Raw genomic sequence first — 13,629 nt, 5'->3', positions numbered from 1 at the left:
TTTTATTAGACATTTCTTTATTTTTCAAACTAGCAAAATTTTTAAATTTAAATTTTTATTACTAAGTAGCAAAATTGAAATAAAATAAGAAAATTTATTAATAATAAAAAATGATATATTAGTCAAATGCATTAAGAGTTTTCAAAGGGGTTCTTTAAGAACACTTTATAAAGTTTACATATTCATGGTTAAAGCTTTGAAGGAATAAGTAATGTTATATCACTGCTTTACACATTTACAGACCCTACAGCAATCCGATATACTTAAACATTTATGGTACTGATTGGGTATTTCCTTAAAGTTATTTGTCTGCTCTGTGTTGTCTTGCTTTTAAAAAAAAAAAATTTTGTGTGCGTGCTTATGTCATCAGTTTGCTATTTTTTTTCTAAAAAATTTGAAACATTCCTCAAATTTGTAATGGTAATTTTCCGTCTTAAATTTTAATGAAATTAGATTTAGTTTTCTTACACTTGATCCGCGATCAGCATCTGTGCTGAATTAAAAAATAAACTTAAATTAACTGAATGTATGTGAAATTAACTGAATGTATGTGAAATTAATTGAATGTATGTGAAATTAACTGACTGAATTTCCACAAGTGAGAAGCTGAATATATGACGCCAAACATAAACAACATTGCGCTTGTAACGCAAAATACGTATTTAACTGAAAAATACAAACCTATCTTAGGTTTTTTTATTTTTTGCTATTTCTAATGACACTTGTACATGCCAAGCTCACCAGCCATCAGCCTTTTGCGAATTAAGACAGGAAGGTGCGCCTTTCGTTTGACAAAACAGCACCGCAAGGGGGAAAACATGTCTTATCTCAGAACCCCATGGCAGCACCACTCATTCGAAAGGACAACTTCTCAATTTAGACAAAGATTTCAAGGGGAAAGAAATTTTCTCCTGATCCCTGTACCCATGGCACTGAACAGCAACCCGACTCTCCGAACTTTTTTTTTTCAAATATTAGTATTGTTTGCAGAGTTTTTCTTTAAAAAAAAAACATTTCATTGCATTTCACTGACTTTTTTTTTTATTTATAAAATGGAGTGAAAGGCAGGTTAAGAGTTACAGCAATCATGAAGACATTAATACCGTACATGATTCTTAAATAGTTAAATGTTGGACATAATATATTTTTATGTGTTCTTTTTTTTTTAAGCAAAGCACAGTAGTAAAAATATTATATAATACAGTAACAAGAGTTACAACCATGCGTATTTATTAATATTGAAATGCTTTTTGACAAAAAAAAAGTTAATTGTACATTTAATCGTTCTACTATATTCTTATTAAAAAATTTGAACTTACCTCTCTTCCAGTATCTCCTATGTCACCTTTTTCACCTTTAACACCCTAAAAATTTTCCAAACATATTTTTCAAAACTTTTTACAAAATAAGACAATAGTCAAGCCTTTTTTACGCAGTTTCATGCATTGGAATATTTTTATTGTTATTCTTCAAAATAATAATCAAATAACATCTTCTTTCTTTTGTATTTTTTAAAAAAAATTTTATTACAAAAACTATTTTCTTTCTAAAGAATATCAAGTATTTTTTACAAGAAAACCAGCTTTAATAAAAGCAGGATAACTCTTATTGATGCAGGAACGTTTTTAAAACCAACGAGTTTACCAAACTAAATTAAACATAGCAGCATGTGTCTTCAAATTTATTAAAAATATGACTCGTAGATTTATATTGTCGCTGAGTGTTTTTCAATAATAAGAAATGCCAAATAGTATTGACTTTAAACCGATTTGTTTAGTTTGATATCTATGAAATTCCAGCGGATAATAAAATTTAGATAACTGTGAAATATTAATCAGAAATGAATTTAATATATTCAATACAAATTACTTTTATTGGCCAAAGTAAATTTCAAATCATTAATGGTTAGAATGCAACGTTACAATCATTATCCTAGATACTTTCTTATAAATGGTAATTAAAATCTAACTGATGCCGTCTCCTTGGTTGTTATCAGGGGGAAGACCATTAAAACTTATAATGACCATATAGTATCCATATAGTGTGGATAGATATATGACCATAGTGTATGACCATATAGTGTGGATAGATTAAGGATAACGACCAATGTGAGCAGCAGCACTGCTTTGAAATAAACCGCAAATCCAGCAATCTGTAATCCTTCTTGAATCAAAGTCAGAGACGTGCTGGTAGGAATTTCTTCTTCGTACACGAGGCCTTACACTAACTTTTTAAGCCGAAAATAATGTTCAAATAAAAATTAAGTAAAAGAAAATTGCTGTTGAACCTCTGCTTTCATATGCATTATGGTCGTTGCCACTGCCACCTGCATTACATGAATGTGCTGCAAATCTAATTGTTTGCATATCATACCATGTTTTAACATGTTCATGGGAATTTCAGAAATGTGTTGTAGTATCTTCCTGGAATAGCAATTGTAGTGTAGAAGCTGTCTTTGCTCTATATTCTCACTTACTTAATCTTCTCATCATTAGGTCTGTAATTCGTATAATCAACATACTTCGAACAGATACGCAATTTCTGTGAGTTTTGATCCATAATTGCTCATGCTGTTGGAATTTTTAAAAAGTTAAAAATATTTTTTCTACTGTCAGTTATGATATCTGAATTCTGAGTGGTAGTCACAGTTCCATTCAACCTCTGGTTGAGTAGTAAAAATATGGTAACAAAATGGCAGTGAATATTGTTTACCATTTGGAGAGTTGGAGTGCCTTTAACCCCTTAACGACCGGTTAATTTTCAAGAAAACTGTCATAAAAGTGGCTATTTTTTTGGCTTTTATATTTGTATTACGTATTTGATTAGTGCGGGTATCTATTTTAAAATAAACTAACTATCTACAATTACCTTAAAAATATCCTGGTACTGCCCTCTGATGTGTAAAATGAGAAATAAAATGTTTTCCGGTCAAAAGAAAAGAATTAGTTTTATTCTTATTGGAGCGTTACTACTGAACATTCCATCCCGTCAATATCACGGGAGTGAGAAATAGAGGGCGAAATTTCACCCGTCATTTTCAAGGGAGCGAGAAGGAAGGGGTTAATAAGATATTTTTTCAGCTTGTCCCTTCACACGTTGGTGTCTATAGTTGATTGCAAATAGACTATCTAGTGAGGTTACTCTTAAGGTCTGGTGCTACTGGTGCTGCTATGATTGATTTACGCAGTATGAGCAAACAAGTGGCCTTTATGGGCTCCAGTGGTAATCTTCATGCTCTATAACATGCATCGGCAATTTATCCTCTTTGCCCAAAACGCAATCAGACTCCAGCTGTACTGTCCGAAATAACATTTGACGATTCAGCAATCCTTGAACTATATTTCGCTAATTTTGAGAATTACTAGTGATTCACGTGATTTGTGATGAAAGAGGAACTCTCAAATATATGACAAAAATGTTTTTTTAATTTGAAACTTCATCGTAGTGCGTTGTGGAAGACTGTTAACTAAAATGGCGAAACTATGATGAATATTAGATGATCGAAAATAAAGTGAGGAAATTAGCAGCCTGGCTTCTATGATGGACGAAGAATTGGCCTCTTACGAAAAAGGTTCCGGGTTCAATTCTCCTGTTCTTAAGTTGTCATTGGCCCAGCTTTATGGTAACCAAGATAAACTTATTATTAGGAAAGATCGATACACGAAGCACAACAAGGTTTAATACTTTTTTGGGGGGGAGGGAATAGAATGACGAAATATTTCTTAAATAATGGCGAAATTCGTTTCCTCGAAGAAGTGACGATAGTTATTTCGTCACTCTGACGAAATGTTTGCCTTGAGCATGCACCAGGAAATAATTTCGTTAAAAACGAAGAAAGCTTCATGAAATTTAAGTATCCTTTTTTGCAATTTATACCTTAAAATGCATTGATTGTTATGTGAGTCAGCTATACTCCATTTCTGAAGCAATTCTCTTTGTTTTAAAACTCAACGCCATGGTCTGGATCGAAATATTCCTAAAACCTAAATATTGTAGATCAAGCGGGATAAGAAACTACAAAAAATTACATTACTATGGAGTCTTAATTAACTAAATTCAAGTATTGCAATACATAGTTGAGAAAAATCTTGGAAGTTAAAAGCATATTTATAATAAAATTAGAATGCTGTATTAAAATAAATTAGCGCTAATACTATAATTCAATATAGCCCGTAGCTGTTAAAATATCAGGACTTTATTAAAAAAACTGAGATTATTCAGTATACGAAATTTTATAGTTTGGAAATAAAATTTGGTGTGAGAGTATGTATATTTTAAAGTATTGGTTATCACGCTTTATTTTTGTTGTATGCAATTTCCTAAACGTCATTTTAAAATTTATTTAAGAAAGCTTGCTTACTGAAAACTCACAGGTTTGCCAGGGAGACCAGGAAATCCAACTTCGCCTTTACTGCCCGCTGCTCCCTAAAATTAAAATACGAATACATAATACATCACTGTAAAGTTGTTAAATTTGCAAAGCAATATTCACATGTATTCTTACTGGAGTTCCTTGTAAACCTGCAACTCCTGGTGGTCCAGATGGGCCCTGTCGTCCCTGCAAAAATTTTAATAAGGTAAATTCTAATTGAAATTTTAGTGTATTTATGTACTTAAATTGTAAAGCACAATCGTGGTTCATAATTAACATCAAATGCTATAATCTTATTAACCAATTTAAAAATTTTATTAAAAACAGGCAGGATCACAAATTGAAACTTTGGTATAAGATGATTATAATAACTGATGTAGAATATGTTTAAAGATTCAAAAATAAATTAAAATTAATACAACATAAATTTAAATTATGTTTTTGAGAGTTTTTTATATTTGCGATTTTTTTCAGCACTTTAACACAGAAATGTATTTCAATATTTTAGATTTAAAATGTGTCCCATTCTCTTATTCCTGGGACAGGATATCGAGACGCTAACTTACAATCCAGTGGCCTTGAACGACTCGCTCACTTTTTTGGTAACTTTCCTCTTGACTAGAATTGGTCAGAATTATAATACAAAATCTTGTCTCTTTTGAAATTCGTTATCTGAACTAAAAAATAAGCAAAAAGCAAGTTTTTCCTTCTTTTTTTATTTCGTAATTTATTTTTCTTTAAAAAAATACGAAAATTTCATGCAGGAGAGTGAGTCGTTCTGAGTCGCTGGATTGAAAAATCGCAATGGGGACAGTAGCGTAAATTACCTCGCAGTAGTGGAAATCCGCCTCAACAGCTCACGCAGTTTATTCAGACTTAATTGTTGTTATTGTAGTTCATTTACGTCGCACTAGAGCTGCACAATGGGCTATTGGCGACGGTCTGGGAAACATCCCTGAGAATGATCCGGAGACATGCCATCACAATTTCGATCCTTTTGCAAAGGGGGTGGCACCTCCGCTTCGGTAGCCCGACGATCCGCACGTGAAGTCGAGTACTTTACGGTAGAACAGTTTAACGAGAACCAATACCGAACACCCTCGGACCTTACGCAGACTGATCCAAGTGGTCACCCACCCGCACACTGACCGCAGCCAGTGATACTTGACTTCGGTGATCTGCTGGGAACCGTGTTATAGCGATCAGTCCATTGCGGGAATTATTCAGATTTAAATAGGTACAGTATAGTGTTTATTTACTGAATTACTTTTTATCATTTAAATTAATTGTAAAACAAATCAACACCAAATAAACAAAGTATAAATCAAAACACTTGTTTGTCTCTCAAATGATTTGACTTAAGGTTATTGAAAAGTTAGCGCCATGAAAATGTCTAATATATTCACACAAACGCTTTAAACTACTCGTAAATCACACTGTATTAGGGCTAATTGAATTCTGGATCACTATATTTGGTGCGCTCTTAACTATATGGAAGAAAACTCTTTTTATTACATGCCAAATTCCAGCAGGCAAATCATTAATTTGCAATTATAGAATTGCAAATGGGATGAGAAACTTATCGTTTCTTCCTTGAAATAGGTAGAACATTTAGGAAATAATGAATATTTCATAAGGCTAATAATTATTCTTGCTTACAGGTAGTCCAGAAGGTCCAGCTTCACCTCTTGCTCCAGAAATACCAGGCCAGCCTTGAGGACCACGTTCTCCTGGCAGACCAGCAGAACCCGGAGGACCCTGAAAAAGAAGCAAGCGAAATAATTTCAGCTATATTTAAGCAAAAATGTAAAAAATCAAAAGACATTATTAAAAGTAATAGCTTCGAATTTAAATAAAAGATAAACTGTTCTGAACTACGTGCGGACAAAATATAATTATACAACAAGTAGTAATTGAAGCTTCTCACCCAAATGTGGCTTTCATTAAAAAAAGATGTATTAATTTTAATTTAAGTTCAACTAATAAATCTCAGAAATGGAGATTAAATAATGTGCGTACAAACAAAGTATTAATTAAAATTCTTTAATTTTAAAACTAAAATCTAAAATCATGAACAAAATCATGATAATGGTATGCATGCTTAGTAAAGTGGCTATAAGTTACTTAAAGTATGTTGTTGCCCCAATTAATATATATATATATATATATAGCTATAATAATAAGCTGTTACAATATCATCTGTCCGATTTGCTATGCCTGGTTCTCCATCAGGCAGAAAATGTCACATAGGCAATGGTGATCTAAATTGGCGGCAGGGCACGGTTAATCGGCGGGAAGGAAGTGCAAACACACTTAAATCACTTTCCTCTTTTCTTAAATCTCCTTTCCCAAATAAGTTGACTTTTATTATTAATATTCTACCTAAGCTTTGATTGATCTCGATAATGACTCGTCAGATTTTGCTTAAGTAAATTTTTTTTTATTTTCTTACCAACCTGATACAAAGTTATAATATTAAAGTTATTGGAAAAAAATTCTAATAATATATATTAATTTGCAGGCCTTCCTTTACATGCAAAGCACAAACAGAAAATTACCGGTTTTCCATCGGCACCTTTTGGACCTGGCGGGCAAGCTTCGCAAACGGTAGTGTTTCTTTTCCTTAACTAAAAGATAAAAATTATATATAAAGATTTTATGTATTGCTAAATGATAAGCTAAAATCAGCAATAAATAAAAATATACCCAACATTAGAAATGTCAGCGAAAACTCTTGTGAAATTGTTTGACTTACCACTAGTTTGCCTCAATTTCCTGCAAATATTGTAGCAACGATTTTTTTTCAGAAACAAAATCGTAAGACTCAAAAACTTTAAAAAAAAATTATGTATATTTTAAAATCGCTTTTTTTTTTAATTTTTCATGGATTTTTTTTTTCATTTTTTATTTTATATTTCAATTATAAGGCTCAAAACTTTTTACTTCATGTTCAAACAATACCATTTTTTAACTAAAGTTTTAATAGATTCGTTGAACTGTTAACCAAACAAAATATTTAAAACAAAAGGTTTTATAAAATTTCTTATTTAAATTGTTATTGCTCAAAATGTATTCAATCCATACTTCTCACAATGATAGTTTTAAATAATTACATAGATTTTCATTACGTAAATCTTTTTATATATTATAAAGAAATTTGTTAAAAATCGGTTAAAAAAATAAGTAAATAGATACATAATTTCTATTTGTTTTTACGATAGTTTTGCATTATTATGAATTATTATGAATATTATTGTGAATTGTTATTAAGAAGATTACCTTCATGTAAAATAGAGCAACAGATCTGTTTGTATTAACATACAAAATATATGAGTGGATATCCTTAAACAATAATTACTGAGGAGAGTTATTTTAAAGAAAAGTAAATATAATTAGAAGAAACTTGTCTGGAATCTATTAAATTCAAGAATAATATTTTGAGTTTGAAGCTCTTATTGAAACCAAATTCAATTTGGTATTTTAATAAATGCTATAACCAATTTTTGCTACTGTTTAAGAAAAGTTAAAGAGTTAGATTTTTTTTAATTGATAAGTTCAAGATCCAAAGATTCAAGATTCAATAATCCAGAGTAAGTTCAAGCAATTGAAATGAAAATAAAAGCTAAAAGCTTATGCTTTGAAATGTTAGTATCGACTAGAAACAGTTTTATCACAATTAAACTATTATTTGCACCTGAACTAGGAAACACTATTATCAAACGTAATTATTTAAGCACCTAAATAAAAGCATTTCTGCCATTTATAGTAAAGTTTTCGAAGGTATAAAAAATTTCCCGAATAAACAAAAAGCTTCTTTTTTCTTCTTTATTAAAAACTTAAAAGTGGAACTTAAATATTTTTGTAAGTCCTTAAAAATTTATCCCGGTTTAAATTATCAGTTATATGAGCTAAATTGTATTCGCCATAAAAAACGATACACAAAAATCCTAGTAAAAACCGAACTGCAGTTTTTCGCATTAGAAGTTACAAACTAATAATCAAGCAGAGAAAAAAAATACAGTATTGAAATTTACATGAACATTAAACAAGACAAGACTGAAAACATCAAAACCTGTTTGATTACCGGAGAAAACAGAGGAGAGTTGAATGGCGTATATTTGAAACACCTCCAATTAAACTGGCTTTGAAGTTCTTCTTTTTCGTCTTTCTTGCTTGGATTTCACAGATTTCGATAGCGATTTTGTTTTTGTTTTTGTTCGAACTCAATTTCTTTTTGTATTTCATTTTTTTTAAAGATGGGAAAAGTAAACATTAAGGGTGGTCGTTATGAAACACCCTGTTTTAATACCTCACATTACAATTTTTACTTCAATAATAACCAATTATAACGCTTACATTAAACCATCAAACAAATGCAAGTTTAGGCATTTATACTAATTGTATTCTATTGTATAACAAAAATTTAAACAAAAACTTACTATTGTATAACAAAAATTTAAACAAAAACTTACTATTGTAAAACAAAAATTTAAACAAAAACTTACTGGCAATTCGATGCACGTTTCTCTTTGGGATCTTGTGGGATCACAATGTATCACCATCCACTGAAGCTCTGTCTATCAAAAAATTACATAAATAAATATTAATCATAAATTACATAAATAAATATTAATCATAATCCATTCATTTGCTTGAATTACATGCTACCATAATGCGTAACTCGAATTCGTTTTAACAGCAATTGTATGCATTTGTAGAAATTTTGCAGGAGAGAATCTCTAATTTAGACTATTAAATTTTAATTAAAAACACTGAAAACACACCTTGTGAATAATATTTATTACTATACTATTTATGATTAATTTCTTAGCAACTTTATGTGAATTAAAATGTACTTTAAATAGAATTTTTTTTTAAATAAAACGTTGTTTTTAACTAACTGATGACATACTGAATGCAAATATTATTTAAATAATCAAAAGCAATAAATGAAATCAACGAAACCCTCAGTACAATGGTATTACATCGTAAATAAATATATCTAAAAATATTTTATTAGAGGATCTAAGCTTGGTTTAAAAAAGAAATTTCAAAAATCGAATGCATGCTTTTTATTTTCATAGTTAATAGGTTTTTGAAAGTTACCGAAACAACTAGACTTCTTGTGGCTTACAAAAATTTTTGATGCCTTGAAAAAGGAAAATTATTTCAGTTTCTGGAATTTTTACTTATTTTTTCGTTTTTTCTTTCACTCAAAAATTAAGCTTTTAAAAATTTTGTTTTTTTTTTCTTTCTCATACCATAATGTTCCTTTATTTTCTTAATTTTTTCAAGAGGAAGTCGGTAAAAGAAATACAGAAATGGGAGTTGAGCTGTCTTTTCCTTCACGAAATTAAGAATGATTCTCAGAAATTAATTGTGATAGCATTTTCGCAAATTTGGCAAGTGAGCAATTGCAGAATCTTAGAGCAAAGTTTGTAATGAACAAGTTTCATTTTTGCCTCCATACTCTCCGGATTTAAATTAAATTGAGAAATTCCAGTTTGTTTCGCGAATAGGAGGCCCATAAAAAATGCTCGTTAAAATTCATGGAAATAAAAATTATGATTGTGCGATGTTGTTGTTGTAGTTAATTTACGTCGCACTAGAGCTGCATAATGGGCTATTGGCGACGGTCTGGGAAACATCCCTGAGGATGATCCAAAAACACAAACCATCACAATTTTGATCATCTGCAGAGGTTCATTCAATGTGGTAAAAATTCTAACTTAACCTGATTTTGATTTTGAATAATAATAATTTTTTACCTGCACAGTCATAGAATCGTCAAACTTGGTAACCATAATGTCTCCATTAACGTCAATGGGTCTTCTGATATCAATTGGTTGAATTCCAAGAGGTTGACAATCAATAAATAATGTCACTCTATCTCTTCGTACACTCAAGTCAATTTTATGCCACTCTTTATCATCCACCTATAAAATGAAAAAATTTTTTTTAATAAAAACAACAATTTTAAAGGCTTAACATTTAATCAAATTTTAATTGGCTTCATGTGTGTAATTTCCTTATATTTGACCAAAACTCATAGATATAATTGTTTTCTTTATTAATTTCACATTCTAAAGAATCTTCAATATTTTCATTTTTGATTTTGCTGCATTAGAAGTATTTCTATGCTTTTTCTGAATCTCTTTGTACCATCCGTTGACCTTACAAATTGTTCTTTTTTGGATGGATTTCCTCAAAAATGAACATTTCGCAAAAAGAACATTTTCTTTAAATCAACTATTTGAATAAATCTGAATTTCGATATACATTCTTTATACAAATAAAATTAGAGCTTTTCCTAAAATATTTTTTCAGATCAATTTCATCAATATAATCTGAGTTTTTATTTTTCTTCTTTTTTGCTGTTTGCGCAGAAATATTCGTACGATACCAAACAAGTACTTCGTAAAAACAAGTTTTTAAAAAAGCTCGCATTGATTTATTAAAAACGACATACTTGTTTCTATAATAAGAAGTATGAAACTTGCTGGAATTGTCAGTTTGCAAAATAAATAAATAAAACCGGCGCTTTTTCCCATTTTGGGTAAAGGAATTCAGATACGTAAAGTGACTCAATTAAATAAAAAACTTTAATCTATTTACAAATGAACCAAATTAGCCAACACTAAGAACTTAATTATCAAACGTCTTAGAAAATAAGCAAGAAGTGTATTACATTATTTTCATAAATCTTAACTATTAATTACCCTTGCATAGACTGATATATATATAGACTCCTTCGTGGTCCCGTGCCACAGGTTCATGGTTTTATCCTCAGACCTGGCAAGATATATCCTGTCCTTATTAAATATGCTAGAGGAGTAAACACTAGTTTTTCCGCGTTTTGCTGATCACCCAAACGGATTATCTGCTCCTGCACCCTTGAGCTCATGGTCAGAAAACTGAGATGGACAAAATATGGTTTTAGCTCTGCATAGACAGTCACACCACTCAGTATTAACTACTGATATTAAGTATAAACTACTTTTATTATGAGTATTAACTACAATAACAAGTTAGTTTGATCTTAAATAATGATTTAATTTTATTTACTAAATGTTTTGATTTGGTTTGATTTTTTATAGTTACATAAAAGTGATAAACATTTTTTATTTTTTATTTTTATCATGTATTATTGATGTATATTTCGAACATTTTTTAAAAAAATAATAAATATATGGAGTATTATATATTTATGTTAAATTTGGCGTTTAATAATTTCTCATCTAAATAAATATTCTTTCTAAGTTTACCTACCGTAAAATAAAAAGTCTAATTTGCAAAGAAAAGCATAAATTTATGAACTGTCTAGTCAGTACATTTAAAAATATGAAAAACTCAAACTCCAATTTCACACATTTGATAAACTCCTTAAAAAACATTAACTAACAGTTATCCATGTGAAAATTTGGGAAACAAACAAATATAATTTATTTTACATTAGTTAACCATCATCAGGTTATATTTAATAAAGAAAATTGTCTAATAGACACTGGGAAGTAATCAAGACGCCTGTAAACTGCTTTTAAAATACTCTAAGGAAGCAAGTAAAATAAGGAAAAAGATGTCGTTTCCTGTTGTAAAGCTCTTTTAATCTAATAATCATGTTGCTATTTTTTCAACCGTTCTGTCTTTTTTGGTCAAGGATGAATTTTATTTGGGTGTTTCATTCATTCAATAAGTGCATTATTTTCGAGAGTAGCTACACGAACGTAAACATTCCTTTTTATGATGCAACTTATGTGAGATCTGAAGGGAAAAAAGTAATAAAAATATATTTATTTGCAATATTATTATATTTTAAATCTCATTTAAGCCATCGCTATTTCTTGTTTATATAATATTTTAGTCATATTTTATTGTGTCCATTCAGGAAAAATTTAGGTCGCAATACTGTAAAATGTATTCTATACAGCAACCTTCAAATTCTATAGTAAATTAAGACTGAGAAGTGCGCTCATGGAAAGTCGTGGTAATTTCCTTTTCATTTTATATGAAGTTTTAACCGATTATCTATGAACATTCATCTGCTTTCTAAGCCATTTTAAAATCATGACGGGGGTTAAGGGATAACTAGATCTCTTATTAAATAGAATAACAAGGTGTGATATTCCGGAAACTTTTTTAAGACGTAATAATTTAAAATGTATTCTATAGTAAATTAAGACTGAGAAGTTCGTTTATGGAAAGTCGTGGTAATTTCCTTTTTATTTTATATTAAGTTTTAACCGATTATCTATGAACATTCATCTGCGTTTTGAGCCATTTTAAAATCATGACGGGGGTTAAGGGATAACTAGATCGCTTATTAAATAGAAGAACAAGGTGTGATATTCCGGAAACATTTTTAAGACGTAATAATCTAAAATGTATTCTATACAGCAACCTTCAAATTCTATAGTAAATTAAGACTGAGAAGCTCGTTTATGGAAAGTCGTGGTAATTTCCTTTTCATTTATATGAAGTTTTAACCAATTATCTATGAACATTCATCTGCTTTTTAAGCCATTTTAAAATCATGACGGGGGTTAAGGGATAACTAGATCGCTTATTAAATAGAAGAACAAGATGTGATATTCCGGAAACTTTTTTAAGGCGCAATAATCTAAAATGTATTCTATACAGCAACCTTCAAATTCTATAGTAAATTAAGACTGAGAAGTGCGTTTATGGAAAGTCATGGTAATTTCCTTTTTATTTTATATGAAGTTTTAACTGATTATCTATGAACATTCGTCTGCTTTTTAAGCCATTTTAAAATCATGACGGGGATTAAGGGATAACTAGATCGCTTATTAAATAGAAGAACAAGGTGTGATATTCCGGAAACTTTTTTAAGGCGCAATAATCTAAAATGTATTCTATACAGAAGCCTTCAAATTCTGTAGTAAATTAAGACTGAGAAGTGCGTTTATGGAAAGTCGTGGTAATTTCCTTTTCATTTTATATGAGGTTTTAATCGATTATCTATGAACATTCATCTGCTTTTTAAGCCATTTTAAAATCATGACGGGGGTTAAGGGATAACTAGATCGCTTATTAAATAGAAGAACAAGGTGTGATATTCCGGAAACTTTTTTAAGGCGCAATAATCTAAAATGTATTCTATACAGCAACCTTCAAATTCTATAGTAAATTAAGACTGAGAAGTGCGTTTATGGAAAGTCATGGTAATTTCCTTTTTATTTTATATGAAGTTTTAACTGATTATCTATGAACATTCGTCTGCTTTTTAAGCCATTTTA

General features: G+C 30.0%; 1 protein-coding gene across 1 annotated transcript in view; it reads right to left on the bottom strand.

Moving 5' to 3' along the window:
* LOC107440641 (collagen alpha-1(IX) chain) overlaps positions 1 to 13,629 on the bottom strand; it is an 86,969-nt gene that overhangs the window by 50,407 nt on the left and 22,933 nt on the right. Inside the window, exons 5-11 of the mRNA XM_043047672.2 lie at positions 10,141 to 10,308; positions 8,878 to 8,949; positions 6,931 to 6,999; positions 6,032 to 6,130; positions 4,505 to 4,558; positions 4,372 to 4,425; positions 1,320 to 1,364 (exon numbers count right to left, since the gene is read on the bottom strand). Coding sequence (XP_042903606.2) covers positions 1,320 to 1,364; positions 4,372 to 4,425; positions 4,505 to 4,558; positions 6,032 to 6,130; positions 6,931 to 6,999; positions 8,878 to 8,949; positions 10,141 to 10,308 — 561 coding nt within the window. The remainder of the gene's footprint in view (positions 1 to 1,319; positions 1,365 to 4,371; positions 4,426 to 4,504; positions 4,559 to 6,031; positions 6,131 to 6,930; positions 7,000 to 8,877; positions 8,950 to 10,140; positions 10,309 to 13,629) is intronic.

The sequence above is a fragment of the Parasteatoda tepidariorum genome, chromosome X2 (assembly GCF_043381705.1).
Source record: "Parasteatoda tepidariorum isolate YZ-2023 chromosome X2, CAS_Ptep_4.0, whole genome shotgun sequence".
NCBI lineage: Eukaryota > Metazoa > Arthropoda > Arachnida > Araneae > Theridiidae > Parasteatoda > Parasteatoda tepidariorum.
This window is presented reverse-complemented; position numbering and strand designations above follow the sequence as displayed.